This window comes from Dendronephthya gigantea, unplaced genomic scaffold, assembly GCF_004324835.1.
Source record: "Dendronephthya gigantea isolate DGI-Jeju-01 unplaced genomic scaffold, DenGig_1.0 000038F, whole genome shotgun sequence".
In the NCBI taxonomy this organism is placed as follows: domain Eukaryota; kingdom Metazoa; phylum Cnidaria; class Anthozoa; order Malacalcyonacea; family Nephtheidae; genus Dendronephthya; species Dendronephthya gigantea.
Window position 1 is genome coordinate 1,366,113 of NW_021163048.1, and position 22,847 is coordinate 1,388,959.

The following is a 22,847-nucleotide window of genomic DNA, read 5'->3' on the forward strand; positions in this document are numbered from 1 at the left end:
TCCTCTATATGTGTCATTACCAATAAGGGAGTGTATTCAGAATGTGTATCAGTTAGCATTTTCGTTCATGTATTGGACGTAATAATATGAACGCTCTCCTAATGATAAACAAGAATAACGTTTTTTATTTCAAAACAATGTGTTATTTAGCCTCTATACAGTGACAAATAAATAATTATTTAATTAAACTTCGCTGATTTCTACATGCCATTCAAGCCTTTGGAATCTGTGTACAACTTACGTTGTCGACTGTCCGGTTCTTCTAGGCCGTGCTAGAGGAAAACAATCCCAAATCTCATCCTGGCATTCTATCTTCAACTGATTTAGTTACAAGCTCTACACACTGTATCAGCTTGAATTTATCTAATATAGATAGTTATATCATTCATGTTCCAGTTTAATTTCTAGGTAAGATATTTTACAGAATAGCGAGCATAGTGATTTGTGTACGATATCGTACTATTACTATATGTACGATTAAGAACTCGCCTAAAAATGCAAGCCAAATAGACCGGTCTGACGTATTGATGTTGCGAGATCACTCCAGGGACTGGGCATGCTGCGTACTTTTTCATCTTATATCTGTTAATAAGTTTAAAAACTCTCTTGCTAAATTTTAGGCCAGCGACAAAGTATTCCGAGAATATAATATTTTGACAGATTTGCCGCGTTTATGTAACTATTCCCAGATACAGCTAATTCAGTACAGGGTTTTCCGCAAACCTTAACCCTAGAGTCTGAGCAACTGAAATTTTATATCGGGCTCTATTGCGTCAAAGTTTATCGCATTCACATACGCCTTTCAGAATGCCACCTTTGTTGAATTAGCCGTATATAAAATGAGCTCACCCTTATAGATACTTACTGAAGTCGTCTTCAATTCTGGATCAGTTTCTAGTATAAATATGAATCGAAGCGCTGTTGCAACATGCATGCTCTCATTGTTGTGACATACAGCTACTGTATTTACATTGTTAAACAGGCACACCAGCGTGTAGTGCGGTCATTCTGTCCTGTAAAGACTTGAAATCTGGTCTTTCTGAAGGCGCCAATTCCCAGCAAGTTTTCATGACGTCGTAAACTTCGTCTGGACATATCTTAGGTCGTGGTAGTATATTACCACCGCGTACGTAACTAACTACGTCACTGTCATTGATGCTGGTATACGGCAGCTGTGCGTTCGAGAATATCTCCCAGAGCAGCACACCATAGGACCATACGTCTGCGGAGTGCGTGTATTCCCCGTATAGTACAACCTCTGGCGGTAACCAACGAACAGGAAAACGTTGTTTCTCCTCGGGTTCCATTACGAAGAAGTTTTGATCTGGTTTTGCCCAATGCAGACCAAGATTTGCGATCTTCACGTGTTGGTCTTTGAATACGAGACAGTTACGAGCCCGCAATTCTTGATGTATGTAATCTTTGTCCTTGAGATATTTCATTCCAGACGCAAGTTGTTTAGCGATTGATAATCGATCAACGGTTGCTAGGTCAGTCAGCGAGTTTCTTTCAGCTGGTAGTTTTGTTTTCCCCCTGTTGTTGAGCTCGTTTTGGTCGCAATCCTGTAAATACTCGTCTAAAAACCCATGAGTGGAGTACTCAAAGACCAAGCAGAGCGGGTATGTTTTGATGCAAACCGCTATTAAATGTACCACGTTTGGGTGAACCAAATTTGCCAACATTGAAGCTTCGAGGTCGAAATCATCTTTCACTTCTTCCGAGGGATCAGTGTTTTTGAGTGATCGAACAACAACATTTACCTCTCCAGGTGTAAATGGCAGATCTACCGCACGTCCCAGGAACATCTCAATGTGCGTTCCTAATAAAAATATACTAGCATTAGTTCATTGTTTCGCATTGAGCTTTAAAGTTTGCAATGCTGAGTTGGACTTGCAATGCTGGACGTGCGCCGCGCGTACCTATTTTTTCCTATTGTGTCGGGTTCTTTAGTCAACCGTGAACAACAAAATGCTTTTTCAGGCCTATATAGCATATACCGCGAATAATTAAATGAATTAATTCATGTATATAAAACTTACCATTCTCCAAGGTGTCAGTATGCTCAATACAATCTCGTGGATAATGTAACATTTCCATTCCCTGTTTAGGTGTTTCTTTGTTGCTCAAAATTGGATTCAGAATAAGAGCCTCGTCCTCTCTGCCAGCAGCTGTTTCATTTGTTGGCCTCTGATTTTCTTTTTCTATTTCCTTATTTCTCTTTCGTCGAAGAACGATGAATAGAATGATGAATCCTGTAAGGACTAAGACACCGCCACCAGCCCCCAAGATTGATTTTATTTCATCGTTCAAAGTGTCCGATTTTTGGGCTTCGACCTTGGGGCCTAAAGATGAAAAGGGAATAAAAAAAACAGTTCGTCCTGCACACAAGTCGACTGGAAGTTTACCGTAATGACGTTTAACCTCATATGAGAAAGGTCTTTTGCAATACACTTACCTGGTACTTGATCGACGGTTATTAGAACTGTATTTGATTGGATTGTTTCGTAATCATTCTTTGCAATGCAAGTTACGATAACACTTTTCTTTAAAGATTTTAATTCCAGAGTCGACAGTCCCTCTGTTGACAGGCTTGGTATTTTCTTCACTTTTGTGTCATTAAGATTCCAGCTAGGATGAAAACATTTCAAGATTAATAAAGTTTCAATTTCAAGGTTTTCCGTTGCACATAAGCTTGTAGTAATATATATTGGAGTCTCTTCTAAAACTTCAATCTCAGGAACTTAACTGGAGGCCTGCATGGCGGCGTCATACCGTACCACTCAAGATATCCTTGAACTATCCAATGTTCATTAATTCATTCCGACCTCATTTTTATTATTACCTGATGTAGGCCGGAGGCATTCCTGTTGCCTGACACTGCAGTCTTACAGAATCCTTGTGTTTTACAGTTACATTCATTGGTGACTTGGAGAACTTCAGCCGACGTCTCATCGGCGTTGGTTTTTTTGTTTCTGATAAAGATTAAGAAAAGAAAATTTACCAATCCCTGCATGCGTAATAAACCTTTTTTTCGTAAATGGATAATGTCATCATCTATTACTCTTACACATTCAATTGTCTAAGCAGAATACAGAAGCTGAATGAGAGTAAAAATTCACAAAGTAGATGCAGTAATCTAATAAAAAACGTGAAGCTATAGGTCCGAAATAATTAAGATAAAATTGACAATATATGAAATAAACTTAAATTTCTGAGTGGTGATCACCACAAAATATCGCGCAGGCCGAAAAATTTCTTTTCGGTTACAAATCATCTTAATATTAAGGTAATCCCACCTTTTTTGATAATTAACACTCGAGCTTTCTTGGATGTCTTGCCATCTTGTCCTTCCACAATACATGTCAATGTTGCATTCCGTTTTACCGAAAACGAAAGTACAGAACGACCTTCTCTTGTAAAAACCCCATCAGATTTTGGTTTATCGTCTTTTAACCAACTGAATAAATGAGAAACGAACACAAAAAATCGTAAGATATATTAATTCAGTTCATGTAAGTCGATTATTGTTGGTATGCCATAAAACGTTAATTTTAGTTTACTGTATAACAGTTACCTGATTTTTAGATTTTTACCAATAGCCTCACAAGTAAAATTGACAGCATCACCCCGTTGAACTGTCTGGTTTTCAGGTGCACGGATGATAACTGGTGGCCCTAAAATTTTTGAAAAGATTAACAATCTTGAACAGAAATTATCGTAGAAAAATCATAGGCCTATATATATTCTCGCAAAATGTTTGTGGTCTATTGTGTGGGCGGATGAAAACCTATACTTTTTGTAGTATTTGAGATTGCATGAATAATGTCAACTTGATTTGACAATTCCTCACCCGTCAATCTTTAAATGACGTGAAGATTCCTCACGATATGAAGTTAATGACTCGTTATTTATTTCTGTTAACGACTAATGTTTATCCCTTTTCCTTATTTTTTCCATGACTACTTCTTACACCAAAACTGCATCTCAACTACTGCCTTAGAACTGGTTGAACATTATGTAATTTTATCAACACTTTTTTATGAGTTACCTTCAACTTTGATGTTAAAATGCCTCGTTGTATTGCCAGCAGTGTTCCACACTTTACATGTAATAACCGTATCTTCGACAAACATTTTACTATGCTGAATCTTACACCCAACACTCTGTTCACACTTGATTGACTTCAGATCTTTATCATTCTCTCGAAACCTTCAAATGGACAAAACAAATTTACAACATCGATCTAACACCCCACCCCAAATTTTGACCATCAACATCTTCACATAGTATTGTACTTATTGGACTTACGTCATTTCCATAGGAACGAGTCCTTCAGCTTCACATATTAATTCAATTGTTCTTCCAACAGATACTGTTTGGTTTTTTGTTATATTTGCGATAAGAGGGATTTCTGTGAAGACAATTTCGCAAATTCTTAGTGGCACTATACTAGTATGAAGAAATACTGTATTGTTGAAATCTATCACGACTCACTTTCTGATATGGATATATAACTTAGATTCGATATCCGATCAAGCCATTTTCACATATATCATTTCATTTTGAAGTTCTACAGCCATGCAGGGGCGGATTAGCCCCTGCATGATTAAAAATGACTGCACAGTCAGATACTAACATACTTATGTTATATGGTTAAGGTCGAACTTATAGAATTATATTGCTTCAATGACGTTATAATCAGCCATTGTCTACAGCACTAACAAGTAACAACTTACGTCTATTTTTAACAACCAGTGATCCACTTGCTTCTATGGATGGCCCAAAACCATTTGAAGCTTGACAGATATACTTTCCTTTGTCATTTTTACCAACCTTTTTGATAATCAAAGTTGATTTGAATGAAGTTTTGCTAATAAATACATTGTTATTTTTTTTCAATATCTGCGATCCTTTCCTCCAAGTTATTGCTGGTTCGGGCGTGCCTTCGACTTCACAGTGTAGTCCCACCGTGTCACCAACAATAGCCGTCTTGTTTAAAATGGTGCTTTTAAATTTTGGACGACTTTTCCAAGTAGTTGGTTTCTCTACAATGTATACAAAAAACAATGTAAAAACGTAAGAATCAGACGTCTAGATCAGATCCAAGGTCTGAGATGAAAAATGTCATTTGAAATAACTTCACCTCCACCCCTCTCCGTAACCTAGAGCATTCGAAAATTTTACAGCCTGCGGAATATTTTTCGGGTAGATTGCCATCAAAATGACATAAATTAAATTTTCATTTGATTCTGCATAGTGTCAATCCTTCAAATCATTCCTCTACATCTATCTATGTTGTTACACTGCATAATCACCTGCTGTTGCTATTGATGTATTGTACTGGGCAAAGAATCCTCTATATCCTATTGATACGTCAGTATAGAATCCCAAGTGAATATAATTAGATGATGACGTAAATGGTACGGGTCTTGCCGAGCAATATCGACCAACCAAACGAGCTGAGTTATTTCGACCATCGAACAATAAAAGGTAGTCCAATCGACAGCTCGGACTCTTTTCTACCACAAAATCTTTGAAGTATAGATTTATTTTCTTGCCCAATGGTGCTTTGATTGTCCACGTGCAAGCAAGATTTCCCGGGTATTTTTGACCATAGTTTGGAGATAGGATGACGCCACTAGAATCAGTTAAGACTTTAGTACACCCTGTGCATAATCAAGGAAAAGTTGATGATTAATACACGATTTTTAAGTTCCCAGTTCCCCGATAGCAAGAATGCGCGATAATATATATATAAAAAAAGAAGATTGTATTCTTACCTTTTCCACTCCTATAGAATTGAGAAAAAGAGTTAATTGTTAGTCTACATCAATAAAAACAAAAATGGTTTATTACTTATATATTGCTAAACTCAGAAATAATTAAAGATTGCGATTCACCACGTATCACAACTTAAATCCGCAAAGATGCAGTATACTATACAGTATATACAGTCCCTCCCCATCATGATCACCATTAACCAAAGGCTATATTATACATTTACAAGGCGAAACAATTGGGATACAGCCTTGTCTTACCTTGCTGTCTCATGCTTATGCGGATATAATACGAAAAATACCGAAAACGTCTTTTTCTCACTTGACTTAAGGCACTGGGGCCAGCTGTTCAAAGCTAGGTTGGCGCCAAGCCGCCAACCCCTTTGTGCTTCTGAACCACTGTTTGTTTATAAAACTTTGGAAAATACGACTTCTATCGGTCCAATATTTATGAAAAACTATTACAAACTTCAACATTGTAAACACTGAAGGGATTAAAAATTAATGTATAGAATTGATTTAACCCAGGGTTAAGCTAACCGGCTTTTGGACAACCGGCCCCAAGCCCGTTTAGCTTAAACGGTGGATAAATCGAAATTAAATAACACTTTTACATCTCTCTTGAATGAGTCAACTTGAATATTATGCACTGAATATGTAGTTGTAAACAGTATCTTTGTATTAAGGTTGAAAACATTTAGTTTGATTGTTGAATAAAACGATAGACTTGCTTCCTATTTTGAACTTATCCACCGTTTAAGCTAAACGGGCTTGATACAACCGGCCCCTGATGTACAGGGGTTCGAAAGACGTTTAGCTTAAAGGGTGGATAAGTTCAAAATAGAAAACAAAATTATCTATTTATTGAACAACTGAGCTGAAATATTTCGATGTAAATAGTTTAATTTTCAATGAGAGTACATATCTAATGCATAAGATGCAGGTACAGTCATTCACAAGATATATGAGAGTATTTTTAAAATTTGGCTTATCCACCGTTTAAGCTAAACGCCTTTCGAACAACCGGTCCCAGGTATATAACTGGACTGCGATGCATGGTTATCATCAATGCCAATGCCGTTGTGGGGATAGGCCGGATAAGGTCTGTACGTTTCAAGTAGTTTGTAATGGAATAGGTTATCCAGTTTTAATATACATCAGTGGTTTAAAGCAATTTCAGTTCGCATATTCACGTTAAACACGGGAGTAATGGTTTTTAACCATCATTAATAGTGTGTGGTGAGGAAAAATATGTAATAAAAAGACAAACTTACTTCGAACCTCCTGCGACCGAACATTGAACTGAAGTAAAACCTGTAAATTAGGAAGATTTTTATTAAAAAGATGGCCAAATTCATTACTATAGATACGCTTTCAGGGCCAATTCAAGCATGTATCAATCGATGCAGGGGTGCATACTTCCCCCCTAACGTTTTAAGATGTAGCAACACCCCATCGTCGCATACTTCCCCCCTAACGTTTTAAGATGTAGCAACACCCCATCGTTCTTCTGTTCGATATTTAAACACAATATAGCAGGGGGAGGAGGAGATGATTGATAAACACAATATAGCAGGGGGAGATGATTATTAAACACAATATAGCAGGGGGAGATGATTATTAAACACAATATAGCAGGGGGAGATGATTATCAAACACAATATAGTAGGTGGAGGGGGGGGATGATTATTATTTATGTATTACTCTTAAATTATGCCATTGGTCTTCAGCGCAAATTCCTATGCATGTGCTATATCCACTGATGAAATTTAAAGTTTCGTATTCGCTAGTCATTCCGTATATTCATTACCCAATCCAAACAATCCCATACATGGAGATTTCCACAGCGATGTTAATTAATCTGTCGTTAGCAATGAGATTTATAAAACAGTATTATTATATTTACATCAAGCATTCAGCACATCAAAAATTGCCATAGCCCAGTTTGCTAAATTGCAAATCTGTTCTTTCAATTAGCGACGTTCCACGGCTTTATTATTACTGTCAAGACTAAATTTTGAAAGACCCCTTCATGTTTCAATGTTTCAGTGATATGAGACCTCTCGCTTCGTTTCCAATAAACATATGTAAATTTCATTCCATGCAAAAAAATCTTATGTAACACTGGCAAGAGGGATAAGTATACTATAAACAAACAACGGTTGATTTCACACGCCAGCTCAACGTGATTGTAATAACTCGTTTAAATCGTTTAATGCTTGTTGAGTGACAGAAAAAACATGGACGAAAGTCGAAAAGGCAACGCTTAATTACATTGGCGTTGTTATGACCAAGTGCACATATTTGCGAATATATAAACATTCTGCCGCATGCAAAAAGAACCAAAGAAAAGCAATTACCTTCACTACTTAACCACAAGCATAGAACGTAGAACACTATAGACTTATACATTTTTAACTCCAAAGGATGAAAAACTTCATGTGCTGACACAGGATACGCTTCAATTCTGACCAGTGGCTTTGAAAGAGAATCGAAATATCAGCGCAAAATAGTTTCTTGTTTTTCAAAGCCAATATCTTGAGTTAACAAGATGTTGATTGTTCGGGTTAATGCGTATTATTAAATGGTAAATTATATATTTATGCCGCTCGGGATGTGAAAGATTTATTTCCGTTTTAGAGAATAAAGATGAGATCACTATGCTGCTATATTAACATTGTGTAATGTGTATATATACTAAAATTGACGGGAAGTGGACGAAATTATTATTTTATCTCGTGTGGAAGTTAGCCAAATTTCTATGACGGAGAAAAGATCCTCATAACTATCCAGTAGAAAACAAAGATCTTGACAGGCTTTCCAAGTAGTTGATTCTTGAAGTTCTCGAGAGTACTTAGAAAAGTATGGTCTATGTACGGTAGGTTAAATCAGTTCATGTTACCAAATAAAGTATCATGCAGTGTTAAATGCAATACTTTTGACATCATGCACTTACAAAAATTGTCCGACTACGCTTATCGACATTATTCTAGTTTTAAGGTGACGTCAAAATAGAGTGCTGATGGACAACTTCAAAGTTTTAGTCTTTATCGGACTCACACATCGTGCAATTTTTTTAATTTTCCCACAATCGAGAACTAAGGGGAAACCACCAATGAAGAATGCTTTTAAAGAAAATATAAGCCTTAAACCAATAAAACAAACGCCTTTTCCATTTGACTATACTTATATGTATTGGTTAGAGACAAATTCGTGATTCCATCTTGATTTCATATAAAAGCCGCCTAAAATATGGTTAATTGTTGCCTTTTTTTATCTTGAAGATTGTAATGCATGACGGTTAAATATCGATGATTCCAAGCTTTATACGGAGATTCGCGGAGTGTACATGAAGTGTCGGCTTTTAGGACATGTTGCATGTCTGTTTCAGTATATAGCATGCAGCTAAACAGTTGTAATCCTACGATTTACATGTTACGTCATTCGGGTATGAGGAGAGCCCAAACTGCATTGTCTTTAGTCGCAGAACAGCTATACATCTTGTGTACAGTTACATATAGTCACTGGAGATATAAATAGGGTATTAAAGTTATGAGGCAATATTTTGAGTACGGCTAAACAATGTTTGAAATGTCAGACACAGTTGTCAACGCAGAGAAATCTGTCTTCAGCTTACTAATGATCTTTTTGAACTAATCTTATATATAATTGTAGTAAGTGGGATTACAGACTTTGAAAAACCGTTAGACACATGCACGACAATAGCATTTCGAAAATTCCAGCTCTCACCTTCGAGTACTTTTATTTATCGCCCGTTATGATTTATGAGTATGTGCATATATACTTACTCTTATATCTGAGTGATTCATAGTTTTAACTATGGAAATGGCTAAATTTGAAACTATTCCCTAAGTTTTTGTGCATAACCTTGTCTCGACATTGCCATCGATATTTGTATAATTTTATAGCTATATCGGCAAACATTTTCACCCACTACTAAACAGTATTCGTTCTGGTTATTCTTATATAGCTCATAATAATTAGATAGTTATCGAAAGAGCATTTTCAGATATCGATGGATATTTTTATCTTGGAGTGCCTCATCCTTTCCCACGACTTAAAGATTATAACAGTGCTAGGGATAACAGTGAAAAAATTAAATTTACAGGGGGGCTCCGCAAATACGCTAGTTTGATTCATCTCGTCATTTGAAACATTTTGGTGTTTGTTTCATCAAAATCGGTTAAGGCAATCAAAAGTTATGACAGTTTAAAGGTCGGAATTTTAGGCCAAATTTTGGAAGATGCGTAGGTGTAAAGGTGTTACAACTAGGTGTTTAACATGGCACCAAAATGCGCGACTTTAAACTATTTTTTTAACATAAAAGGGTATAACTTCTAGAATTTTTAACCAATCACCACGAAATTTTCAGAGTCGACTGGTTGTATGTAAAGACACAATACGATGTAACAATCGGACACTTATCGTTGCCATGGCAACGATTATGACGTCATTAAATGACAAAAAAGCTTACGAGAAGTGCAAGTAGATAATTTATGACTTATAAAATTTATAGTAACGTACTCTATGACATATATACATCAATGTTGTCATAATTGTTCAAACAATGTTACAAAATTGTGTTACCATGAAAACTTGATGACGTCACAACGACGTCATTGTAAGTTTACAGTTTATAGTAACCTTGTATTACTATATTCCTATCCTGAGCATTATAATGAAATATTTCAACAATTTTGTTACTTTAAGCACTAAAAAATTCGGAATGAACTCCACATGCCTGTTTCCATGACAACACAACGGATCCATGACGTCACAGATGACGTCACATTATTGTGAATCTATTTATTTTAGGCATTTCACATAGGAAAATAATTATTTTTACAAATAATAATAATAATAATACCTTTCAAAGATTTGGACATAAAAACTGCTGGACTATGTACATGAAACTGGACTGTTAAACAGATACATTTTCCTACATACTGTTCTTGTGACTCATTTACTGATTCAGGCTAAGCCTAAGGATCCATAAAATTGAAGCCATTAACACTTTCAATCCATGACCATGTTATACAGTATGATAGGGATGAATACTAAGAATAGAACAATAAACATGAATTAATTAAAATTATTTTAAAACATTCTAAAATCTGCCCATTTAAAAAGTGAATTTTGAAGAAACTAGTAATGTCTACTAATGAGTAATGTCCTTTCATGCCACGCAAAATTGGGCATATTTCGTGTTACAGTGCCAGTTATCCTTCTTAGGGAACTTAAATATTTGGGTTAAAAACTCTTCACATGCATTTTCACCTGTATTTCTCATTAGGTTATGCTTCCACTCATTAACATGATCAACAGCAGAATGAAATACTTTTAAGTCAACATCTTCATTCTCATTTTTAATACATAACAACCATGTTAGCAGAGTACTCTAGGTTAATTAATCTTAATTTTCCCTGTAATATGTATTCTATGTATTCTAAACTATTCTTAGCCTGGTTTGCATCACCTCCCAGCAAATTAATTAGCATTTCAGCAGTTATACCATACTTTTCACATTCTTCACCAATGCCGAATGAAATACTGTTTACTTAATAGAGATCTGAAACAATGCTGCACCTACCATCTGGACATTTCTCAATTACTCTTATAACTTTTCGCTTCAGGTTGCTTATATATTTAGGTGGGATGATGTCATTGTCCAGTATAAGAAGGCTTTTTTTAACCATGTCACCTTAGTTACCCTCGATACAACTACTGATTTCAAATATTTTCGACAACAATTTAAAACAAATTTTATTCTCACCTTTCCAGCCAGGCTTCGCCCCATTTCCAAATAAGCAAACGCAAATCGTCGTCGTTAAAGTTGCGACAATTTTCACATAATGCTTCTTTCACAGTGCTCAATGGCGTGGCGAAATTCGTTCGGATTTCTATAAAATTCAAATTTAAATCCGGAGTGATCTCCGCTTTCTAATACTAAAATATACACATCAAATGAAAGCTTAAAGTCTAAATATTTCGAATTTACCTGATTCTTCTGACATTTCGCACCAGAAAATGTTTAAAAACACAAAAAAGTCTTGTTTTTCGCATGAAATAATCTTTCCAAGTCAAAAACTCGAAAGAATAGGACATTGGTGGATAGCTGAGGTTCTCCTCTTTCTTTTGATACCAATATTGTCCCATATGACCCCAGAGATCACTCCGGATTTACGTTTGAACACGACATGTCATCGTCGCACGCCGGTGCCGCATGATTTCGATGGCGTCGCGATACTCAAAATTCAACTTATTCCATTGCAAATTAAATTCTTGTTTGAGCTTGTTGGACTTTTAAAATTGCCTTGTGTTTTAGATCTATCCTTCTTTAACAAACACACGAAAAAATTAAATCAAAATAGCCTTTAGTTATAAAGTTATCTTGGGTTAAACATGGGCTATTTTCCGTTCGAAATTAGCCAATTCCAATAACAGGCCACCGAACGCGCGCGGTCCCTAACAGTGCACTATTAAAGAACGAGATTCTAAAAACCAATGCATGCATGGGAAATCTATTTTTACCGACATCTCTTCGAAAAGCGGTCAAAACAGTCTGACCCAGCCCGTGATTCGAATCGGAAAAATAATTGAAATACCTCGCGGTATAGTGTATAGCAACGGTAATTAATTAATGTTCCTTTGCCTAAAGCTTCTCATGGGGCACTTTGTCTCCTATCAGATAATATAATGTAAAAAACGCATTTTACAAAAGCTATTAAGAAGAGATAAATTTCATCATAAAGGGAACGCCTGATGGGAAAGTAATTTGTTTTAGATTCTTATTACTTTAACAGGAAGACTGTTGATTACCTTACGATGTGTTTTGAATAACTATGTGAAATAGGATCTACAAGATTCATCAAGCTTTTAACATAATGATGCAAAATAATCCTCTACCTTATCCAGAGCAAAGTTACTTACATTGACACGCTGTTTGAAGTGCCACGCACATGCATGGATGTTTCTATTACAGCCATAATTTGCAAAGTAGACGAACAATTTAGCAATTATTTTCCCGATGTTTTAAAATCTTTAACAGTTCCTGAAATAGGATCTAAGAAAAATTCAAATTCACATTGGAACGTGATATCCTGCAAGTGCATGTCAGCCTAAAACAAATTCAAACTTATACTGTTCCAATTTACATAAGGAATTGAGACATCCTGTTTATACAAGGAATCATCATATATCGCACGACAAGACAGATGCATTAACCTTGCGATCAAATATTGCAAACAGAACTTCATTAGTTAACAATTGTTCAAATATTTGTAGGCTGAAAACACCGGTGCCATAATGTCGTGATATCTGTGTGATGACTTACAGAAGTTATGCCTTTGTGCAATCGTGTTTCTCGGTGTTGCGTCATCGTAGACCTTGGTTAAACTGTCCTACGGTATTTTCATTCATTGGTTTTCAAAACAAAGAAAAAAATACTGATGACTCTGAAACACGTTTAACTGAATTCTCTCATGTAACTACTCAAAACCAACACGTTTAAACCGTAGTTTGTAGAACATCTAAGGATGTTCAATTTTGTGATCAGTTTCAAAAGTACTTATGATAAGTAGAGCCTAGAGGAACAAAGCTAGGAAACGGATATTATATTGCTAATCGAGAAAACGTCTTCCTATGCGCAATACGTCTATAGTTGCCTTTGGCGCCAGAAGTACTTTCAATGGTCATTTTGTCAGCTTCTATTTAATGTCAATTGCGTGATAGAACTCTCTATGAGACTGCGTTATGTTATTTCACATATGTCCTTGTAGGTTAAATATAATGATACAAAACAGCAAGTGTTAGCAACAACAGAGCTGATGAACCCTGGGCGGTCTCAAAAAACTATTGTTCCACTGCCATAACACTGAGCTAAAGCGAGTATGTGTGAAATACCGACTCCAAATAATGACTTGCATATAGAATTTTATTCCATTCTGTTTTCTCAACAATTGTTCTTTCATGCACTTGTGACTTTGGCACATTCTGACATTTAGCATTAGCCAGTGTTAAAATCCATTATTTAAATGACAACCAACACCCATTCAAGTACTGTTCTTTTGCAACCCCACAATTTCCCACTTATGTAGAGTTCCTTTATCCCTCTTATTATCCCTCTTATGTATTCTTGAGTGCAACGATTCATGCAAGGCAATGGCTTAATAAGTTCGTATCGCATGGATTTTTCCACTGATCTCCTTATATAAACATAGACAGAGTGAGAGCGAAAATGCTTGTCGTCTGGTTGCTGTCTGAAGCCGAAGCCAAGAAATGCCTAGAACCTTCAACACTGTACCAAGCTAATATATTCCAACCACAAAAAACGTCGTTGGCTTGAGGTTAATTTATATTTCAGGTGGTTTCTGGTCCTAATGATATTCGAAAGTCTTCTTTGTGTGGGGCGCAAACGAAATAAAAGAAGAATAACTCGATATTGGATTAATCACACTGTTTGCTAAAAGCGATCGCAAAACAAATCTATTACACAAACAAGGGGGAAAAATATATTCTACGTACAAAGAAAGCGTTATTAGGGCAAATCAAAGACAAGGAACAATCGTAACCCTTACCTACGCTTGATTTCGGTAAAACATTATACTTAATTGCGAGCCTAATTGGTAAACGAAATGACAGATGATCTACAAAAAGACTAGGCATTCGTTGAAAGGGTTTTGAAGGCTTAACCGAATCACACGATGCTAAAATAAACAATTTCAATATCATAAGCTCAATATTTACAGCATGTCGATGTCTGTGACATGTTTTTAATATAAACACCCAGTTTCATGGGCCGAAGCAAGAATAGAATCACTATATTAGTATATATATGCTATCACTGTTAGTGATGGTCAAAGTTTATACTTGAGTATGTTGCAAGGTCAATTGAAAATTTTCAAGACGGTAGTTTTAAGTTACTCAGACTGTCAAAACTGATATCTACTACAGAAGGCATATTCTGATTACGACTTGAATCATGCACGGCATCAAACATTGATTCCAGTAGTTCTTTCATAAACAAGTGTTTTTCAAAAACATTCCATGCCAATGAGGAAAACAAATAGCTATGTAGTAAATTGGCACCGACTACCATCCATAGTACCCTTAACACTTCACGAGTGAGAGAAACGCAAATGGACAATTATTTTGAAATGAAATCGTGCTAGGAGCTCTTTCGGTATGGTATTTAAAGTATATAAATAATGCTGACCGCACTCAGGTATATGACTATAGCTACATATATGAGATACAGAATACGGCCAATTATTTAACAAATGCAAGTACATATATATGTTAATTGACACTGCCCATCTAAGAAGCGTATGTCTGTATATGTTCGCTAAAACAACGGACTCTAATCGACAGATCATCATAACCATGTCCATGCATTATGACGCGCGCGCTTGTAAAACAAAGAGACACCTCGTGCATGTACAAAACAAAAGGTATTAATAACTTATGGTCCCACGACAGCACTGCCTGACTGCCATACATATGTCTTATGAGTTATGACGCCGTTAAATGAGACATTTTCACGGCTTATGAAGGCAGCTGCGACGTCGTGATAACTGCATGTTTTATAACATTTATATTCGCGAGTTCCTGAAGCGTTGTTTGATTGTTAAAAGTGCTTTAGAAAGTGAGGCAGCATAGTTAAATTTTATTGTCCGATATTGAGCAAAATCATGGCAGCAGCGACGTTGAGCTGACCACATCGAAGATTCTAAACTCCCTCAGTTACGTGGTATCATAAGAAATAAGCGGTAAGGACAGCATAGTTGCATGTCATGCAGACGATATTGATCGATCAGATGTATGCCTACTCTGTTTCGGTATCGTTTATCTAGAAGTGTATTAGAGTTCTAAAAACATAATCTATTATACCACTGAATTATATAAATTGGGCTAGGTGCAGGGAGTCACACATAGCATACACTTAACGCAGTTTTTCACCCGTTAAAAGCGGAAAAAATTTGTTCGTTTCTGTTTTGAACATTGTTTAGTCCACACCGGAACTGCTATATATTGAGATATATATGTATATATAGCTAGTTTGTCATTTGAATTTATGATGTTGAACCTATATCCTATGTAGATGGAAAACAATAGCAGGCATGCACATTGCATTACGAAATGATTACAAAATGAAATAAAACCAAAAATTAGGTATCAAGTAAGCGAAATATTCTGATTCAGCCGTACTTTATCTCCGGTAACAATTCCATGTTACTCTGCAAACAGGCAATGGCCATGCTCATGATTTATAGTGTTCTATATTGATTTTGTAAATTATAAAAAAGGAATTAAAAGTGTTATCGCGAGGGTCAATGCCGGCGAACATTGTCATTGAGCGAATAAACAAATCATATAAGACAACAATATTTACAATAATCGGATATCTTCCTGACGAACGAGACAAACTAGCTGTAGCATGCTTGAACGGGTCACCCTTTCACTCAACACATGCTTGTCAGGCAGATGATTGAGCAAATATTAATTAGGAATATGATCATGCAGATAAAATAGGATAATTGATTTTTGGCGTATACGTATTTCCTTAGTATGTAAAACACTTTGCAGTAAGGTGATACGAGCAAGCTTACACGTACTTGAAGGTAAACAACAAGTTTATATGAGATTGGCAAACCTATACTGTATATGGATGTTAAATACTGATTATATTCCATACACGAGAAAGCGCAAGAATCAGCTGAGCTGCCGCGCAAAGGTTATAAGCCATAACAGCAGTGAAGAGGTGTTAAGGGATAAGAATATATAGAAAAAGCACAAGATGCCTAGTTCACAGCTCGTTGGCGACCTGAAGTTGTCTAATTAGTCGGGTGTCGAAAAAGCTGTTAACACGCGATTTTAAGCAGAATGTATAGCCGAGGTATGTTGCCGAGGACAAAGACCTCCGCGCGCGCAAAACCTCCAGGCGCAAACATATGCCAGGTAGTCGGAAATTTTGATCGTATGTATAAGAACAGATTAATGACATCATACCTTTTACTATAGACAAAGGGTATTTTTCAAAGAAAGTATAAGAGTGGCTCTACTACCTCGAACTCAAATTTTAAGGAATTCGAATGCACAACAGAAACACGAGAGAACAAGTTTTTCAATAAGCAAGGCTTGCAGAAAGTCGTTTCAAAAACAGAATTCTGATAAGACGCGCTAAAGTGATGTATCAAAGATAACAATATCTCTATGAACTCCCTAATTTATTCTATCAATATAAACTTTAATATTTGTATTCATTAAGAAGAACTGTATTGCCTAGCCCTAGAGATGAACAGAACTTGAACAGAGAAGCATGCAGTGTGACCGCATACGTCAATAATAATCGCCCTTTGATTTTTATTTAGTAAAAACAAATAAATTTTGAATCAATCAGATTTTATGGCGTTGCTGGCTCTCACAGTATCTGTTTCTTATATTGTTATCTAAGAACTTGTACAGTAGAAGAAAGCGCGGCCGCACACTTCTAAAGAGTTTTAAACTTCAAAGAGGTAGATTGTTATACAGTGAGAGGCGAAGTAAACTTGCTAGATCGCGATAGTGGGTTATTTATTCAACTTCAGCAACGAGGTCGGGTTCTTTTATAAGGAAATAGAATCGAGGGGAAAACAATTGAAGAATTAGTGATATATATTGGCGGTAATTACGTGAGACGCCTTGCATACAGTATTCTTTAATTGAACAACAAAGACAATGTTTTATGAACGGCGGGAGTCTGTTAAATAAAAAATGCGAAACGTTCATTTCAAAAATATTGTTTTTACGATTGGTGTTTTTATCGTGATATCATGTTTACGTGTTTAGTATTTTGCGCATTCACCTTCCCGGCGCTATGAGGACAATGCTGTCTGTCTGCTTGGTTGGAAACAAGCGAAATTACACTTAATAGCACTCCAGCTGAAATATTATGTTCCTTTGTTGTAGCTTGGCATGCTTGTTAAGTGAATAACAGCGTTATTAGTATAGTTCCGTTGTCAACCACTGATTGATTTCACGACGTGACAGCATGAATTCCTTTCATTGCTCCCCTAGGTTAGAATATTCGACGTCTGATCTTAAAATTGCCGCACTACTCTAATCTATCTTGAGTAGTCTGCTAGTAATATTGCCGCTGAAGAGATGGCACGGTCAAACAACAGATTATCAGTGTTCAGAAGAACATGCTCGATGCAAATTCCCAGCCACAGTATAGTGCATACTGAAAAATCATTATCACATTCATGCCATTTCACAGCAAACCTCTATAAATTGCAGTCGTAAAGGCTTCTGTTCGACTCAGGTCGCCTATAAAGCCAGTGTGTGTCCTTATAAAGTTCAGTAAAAGGTCTAGATTTACTGATAAGAAGGACAAATAATTGCCTTCCTGCATTGATGTTGATTGTCGACAGATAACGCGCTAATCTGGCCCCTGTGGATCTTAGCGATATACGCCATATATGCACACCCAGTAAACTCAGCAAACACAGTCAAGCTCCCGTTCTTAGAGCGCAATCGCATAAATCAGTAATGTCTTAATGATTACACGACTTACAACAAAGAGACAGCGGACACACGCAAAGTGATCTACATATAATTACTTACATGCCAAGAGAAAGATAGCTGTGAGAAAGTTGAACTCAACAAACAAGTTGAACATCATGAGTCTTGATTTAATAACAAACTTCAGACTGTGTTAAATTCCACTGCGACCAACGTCCACTCCGTATTCACAATGATCACGACTGCGCGCAGTTCTCAAGAAATCCTCGGAAGATCACGACGCTGTATCAGGATGCGGTGCTCCAGATGGTATTAAACTGACTGACTCACTAAATAGGTCATGAGTTATGTTCACTAGGCTTACGGCATTATTAAAGAGCTTTCCTGCTAATATGATACTCATCTGGCAATGTTCAATGGATCTTATTACTGATACAGGATATGACGTATGAAATAAACGGGTGCAACGTAACAATATGACATCCGTCGAACTACGATGGAAGTAAATGAAAGAAAAAGTAATGTTATATCTTATGAAGCACGAGCTTATTCTCCTTTCAATTTTCCAGACTGATCATTCTTATAGATCTGACACCGCGAAGGACAACCGGAAATTCGTTGTCTCAAGCGGGATTTGATCCTTTTGCATTCGCATATGCAATTCCAATGCAATTTACGATTTCGAAATAAGGTCTAAATAGCGGATGTACATTTTACCAGGATGTTTGTGTTGGGACCGGAAAATGTGAATATTATATATTAAACGGTGTTTCAGCCATAAGTTAGCGCAATAAGGTGATACTAAGGATTACGTATACAGAGTTTGGTATAACACCTGTTTTAACTCCTTTTCATTTTTTAATTCCGAATTCAGACCAGCCCAAACCGGAGTGCAACAAATTGGGTATTTTTAGGGATGAACTTGTAAAACTAAGCATATCGGAAGTTACTTATACACTGTGAAAAATATGAAACACCGTCAATCACCGTCGCAATAAAGTAACTTCTGAGGCTGCCTGTTACTAACAATGAGTCAATGACTAAACTTAAGTGTTCATCAGCGGATGCCTGCTTCCAAAAACAAGGGTAATATTAAGTAAATAATCAACAATTATATATATAGCTAATATAGTTACAAATAAAACGCGTCTAACCTTTTCTTAATAATACTTATTCACAGTAATGTATTTTTAAAGATTTTAAATAGCCAATATGTACAAACTTAAATGAATAAAATCCCTTGGATTCTAATAGTCATTCCCAAGCCATATTCCAATTCTTGAGTTCCCTGACGTGGAACATTGGCGAACATAGTCTATGCAACAATGCAGTCCAAAATTATCCACTGCATTTTCACACATGCTGATTGAATTGTTTTTTATTACACATGCATTGGTATTGTTATTGATGACTTTAGACCAAGTTCCATCCACTCTTTTACTTTGTTTTACAGAAGTACATGATTCAGAGCATCGATGATCATGTGGAAAAATGTTCAACCTTATGACGTCCCTGCAATTATTCTCTGAATTTGTGACAAAAAGGCGCCACATCGTAGAATTTTGTCGAACATTTTCCATTCTGGAAAATGAAAGACGGTACTGTTTATGATACGGATAATCTTCATTCACTGCATTTCCGTTTATGAACGATTCTGTGAACGAATCATGATCTTGTAAGTTGTAAGATTGAATAAGGGTCCACGCTCTTTTGCCGTGAAACTGACATTTAAAACGAGAAGCAGCAGTCTTATTCTTTTCGAAGATGTAATAAATTCCACCTCCTTTTTCTTTGTAGTCACGACAAGTTCTTATTGGCTCTTTACAGTCAACTCCTTGGTAACCTGGTCTGCATTTGCATGTAAAGCGAGCGCTATGTAGTGATGTTGCGGGGTAAGTTGGAACACATAAACCACCATTCTCACAAGGTTGGGAAGTCAGACAACAATTAGCGTCTTGAATGCAAGTCATTCTTGTCTAAAAATGACAGAAAACTGTTATCAAGAAACCGAGTTCGATTTTCAAACAATAATAGGAATATTTAGCCACATTACAGCCAATACAACGTTTTTCATCACACGCAGGCATTCGGCGATCTCTATTGACCTTTGTTACCGATGCATGAAATGCGGTCCGTTGAAAAGAAATTCTACGTCATTAAGGCTTTGTTAAAAATCTATTGACTAAACGTACTAGGCCTTTTGGCTTTACTGCGAACTAAGAAGTTTCCAGCAAACCTGTTGTTCTCTCCTAAAAACAAAGTTGGTACATCCTTTCCTTGGTAAAGACGATCCTTTATTTTGCTGTTGGTTGGTGGAACACAGTTGACACAGCTTATCGTCATCACAAATTTGAAATGACAAACATTTGCAGTCTTCTAAACATTTTGCCAGACACTGATCCATTGTCAGCATCCCTGTGATGTTTCGAAAACTGTATCCATACAGTATTCTGTCTTTGGTACCAATCACTTTGTAAGACATTGAGTTTTTATGCCAAAACTGAACTTCCAATAGCAAGAGATAAGCGAACGAATGAAAACTAAAGAATTCAAATAAGAAAAAGAGAGTAATTATTCTGGACATCAAAAGTTAAACTGAAATTCAAACCATGCAATAGGAAAGCCAGTTAATCAATTTTATGGATTATTTCCCTAAATTATCTTATTTATCTTTACGAGAAGGAACATCAAGATGTCTTGTTTAAGACATTACGATTCATCAAAATCACTTTTATGGCGAAACTATCAGCTATAATATTTGTTTGATGTTGTTGAAAAAAGATACTCCGGAAATTTGTGTCGATTGGTCGCATGATTTGAAAATATAATATGTTTATCCAAGACATGAACGACGGGTTGATCGATAAAACCTGACTATGACATATTCTTTACCGGCTATTGCATAAACGCAAAAAAGATATGAAAGGTCATTGATGGCCATGCATGAAATATAAAAGATTGAGTCCGTTAAGCAGAGTTGCAAAAAAGCTGCGGGTACGCGGGTAGTCGGGTACCACCCGGAGGAAGGTTTGTTTTGAATGAGGTTTGTGAGGAAGGTTCAAAGTTGAACACTCTAATTGATCACATGCATGTACTAAAAAACCAAATATTTCTTTATGCTGGTTGCCACTTGACTCAGTGACGTAACGTCAGGGGTGGATCCAGCACCAGTGCACTAATTTGCATGACACAAGAAAACTGCTAAAAATAACCACTTTGTTTTGTGATGCAAATTAGTGCACTAGTGCTGGATCTACCCGTGCGTAACGTCATTTTCAGGAAGGTTTTCAAAACTTGAAATCCTACCGGAGGAAAGTTGAACTCTTTTTGCAACTCTGCCGTTTAGATATTACTAATTTTTACTATCAGCTCATTTGCTAAATACAATAGGAATTAAACTGACGCGAGACTACATAAGGCATGCAAGGAGTCTGTATATTTACACTGATAAATTGACCGAACACAGTTGGCGAAAACACGGCGTCACGGCGCAGAGATTGGTGCATGTTCATGAAGTTTTAACCCGAAAGTCTAATCAGTAATCACTGGTTCACAATTGTGCATTTCTATATCGCTATCAAAGAGGAAACCATTGAATAACTTCGAAAAGTGAAATTTTGCCTCTGAATACGCATTCTGCAATCTTCTCACATGCGTCTCATCGATACACATCTGCAATCTGCATGACAAAGTATATGTATCACTTGGTATACCAAGTTTGAAGCCTAGGTATATTGAGAATTGCGGCTTAACAATTCAGTTACAGGGACAAAAAGGCCCTAAAGGCAAATTATTAAGTAAAAGTAAAGGCAAAGTAAAGTAAGGGTCCTCTTTTTTATTTGAACTACTTTAAAATAGCTTGATCAGTTTAAGAAAAAAAAACTTGTTGCTTTGTTTCGAGAGACAGAGTTGCACATAGTTTTCTTGAGAAGAAATAAACCAGCAGGTATAACAGTTGTTTTTATGAGTTGCACTGTCCGCCACTCAACAGTGTATTCGCTATAAACACGTACCTATATTAAGGTTCGGTAGTTGCCAAACTTTTACATCTTTCAAAAGAATCGCATTGCAAGTTCCAACAAGAATTGCACTGCGTGTTACAGGGCCTTTACAAATTTTGCCCTTTTTATATTTTTATTACTTTTTGTTTTTCATTATAATATTATTATATTATGTTTGCCTTTTAACAAACAGGGCTGATGAGAGACGACAGAATATGAACTGAGCTACGTATCTATGTACACGCATTCGATTATCTATATTCCTACGCCACGAGTTTTAACGCGATCTGCCGCCTTAAGACCAACTCAAATTGATAGAAGCAAAAGAAAAATTAAATCACAAAAACCAATACCTCGACGGACTCTGATAAAAAAAATTGGAAAATTACAATTGTGTAAATTAGTGTTATTATTAGATGTACAAAGCACACAATGACACAAAAGCGTATAGTTAAAAATTTAATAATATCAAAATTTAATAAAACCCGTAGAATTCATCCATCTTTAAAAATTTCTCTCGAAATTCTATGCGATTGCCGAGAATGTT

At 36.3% G+C, this 22,847-nt stretch overlaps 1 protein-coding gene and 1 long non-coding RNA gene across 2 annotated transcripts; both read right to left on the bottom strand.

The window, feature by feature from the left end:
* Positions 1–99: 99 nt before the first annotated feature.
* Positions 100–18,803, bottom strand: LOC114526219 (muscle, skeletal receptor tyrosine-protein kinase-like). The gene is made up of 13 exons (XM_028547740.1): positions 18,402–18,803; positions 7,052–7,091; positions 5,781–5,791; positions 5,316–5,666; positions 4,737–5,045; positions 4,309–4,411; positions 4,049–4,209; positions 3,575–3,674; positions 3,297–3,457; positions 2,843–2,972; positions 2,456–2,628; positions 2,040–2,342; positions 100–1,819 (listed from the first exon to the last, which is right to left on the bottom strand). The coding sequence occupies exons 1-13, from the start codon at positions 18,457–18,459 to the stop codon at positions 975–977; spliced, it is 2,745 nt and encodes a 914-aa protein (XP_028403541.1). The 5' UTR covers positions 18,460–18,803; the 3' UTR covers positions 100–974.
* LOC114526220 lies at positions 10,729–12,256 on the bottom strand. The gene is made up of 3 exons (XR_003687329.1): positions 11,797–12,256; positions 11,572–11,698; positions 10,729–10,855 (listed from the first exon to the last, which is right to left on the bottom strand). It is a non-coding gene; the product is annotated as an uncharacterized LOC114526220 (long non-coding RNA).
* Positions 18,804–22,847: the final 4,044 nt, after the last annotated feature.

What these genes read in the sequence shown, in the direction of transcription:
- LOC114526219 (XM_028547740.1), bottom strand. Translation starts at nt 18,459, where the DNA reads ATGATGTTCAACTTGTTTGTTGAGTTCAACTTTCTCACAGCTATCTTT. An exon ending in AGCTATCTTTCTCTTGGCAT is followed by an intron (nt 7,092 to 18,401) that starts GTAAGTAATTAT and finishes CCTAATTTACAG; the next exon opens with GTTTTACTTCAGTTCAATGT. An exon ending in TTTTAACATCAAAGTTGAAG is followed by an intron (nt 3,675 to 4,048) that starts GTAACTCATAAA and finishes CAAAAATTTTAG; the next exon opens with GGCCACCAGTTATCATCCGT.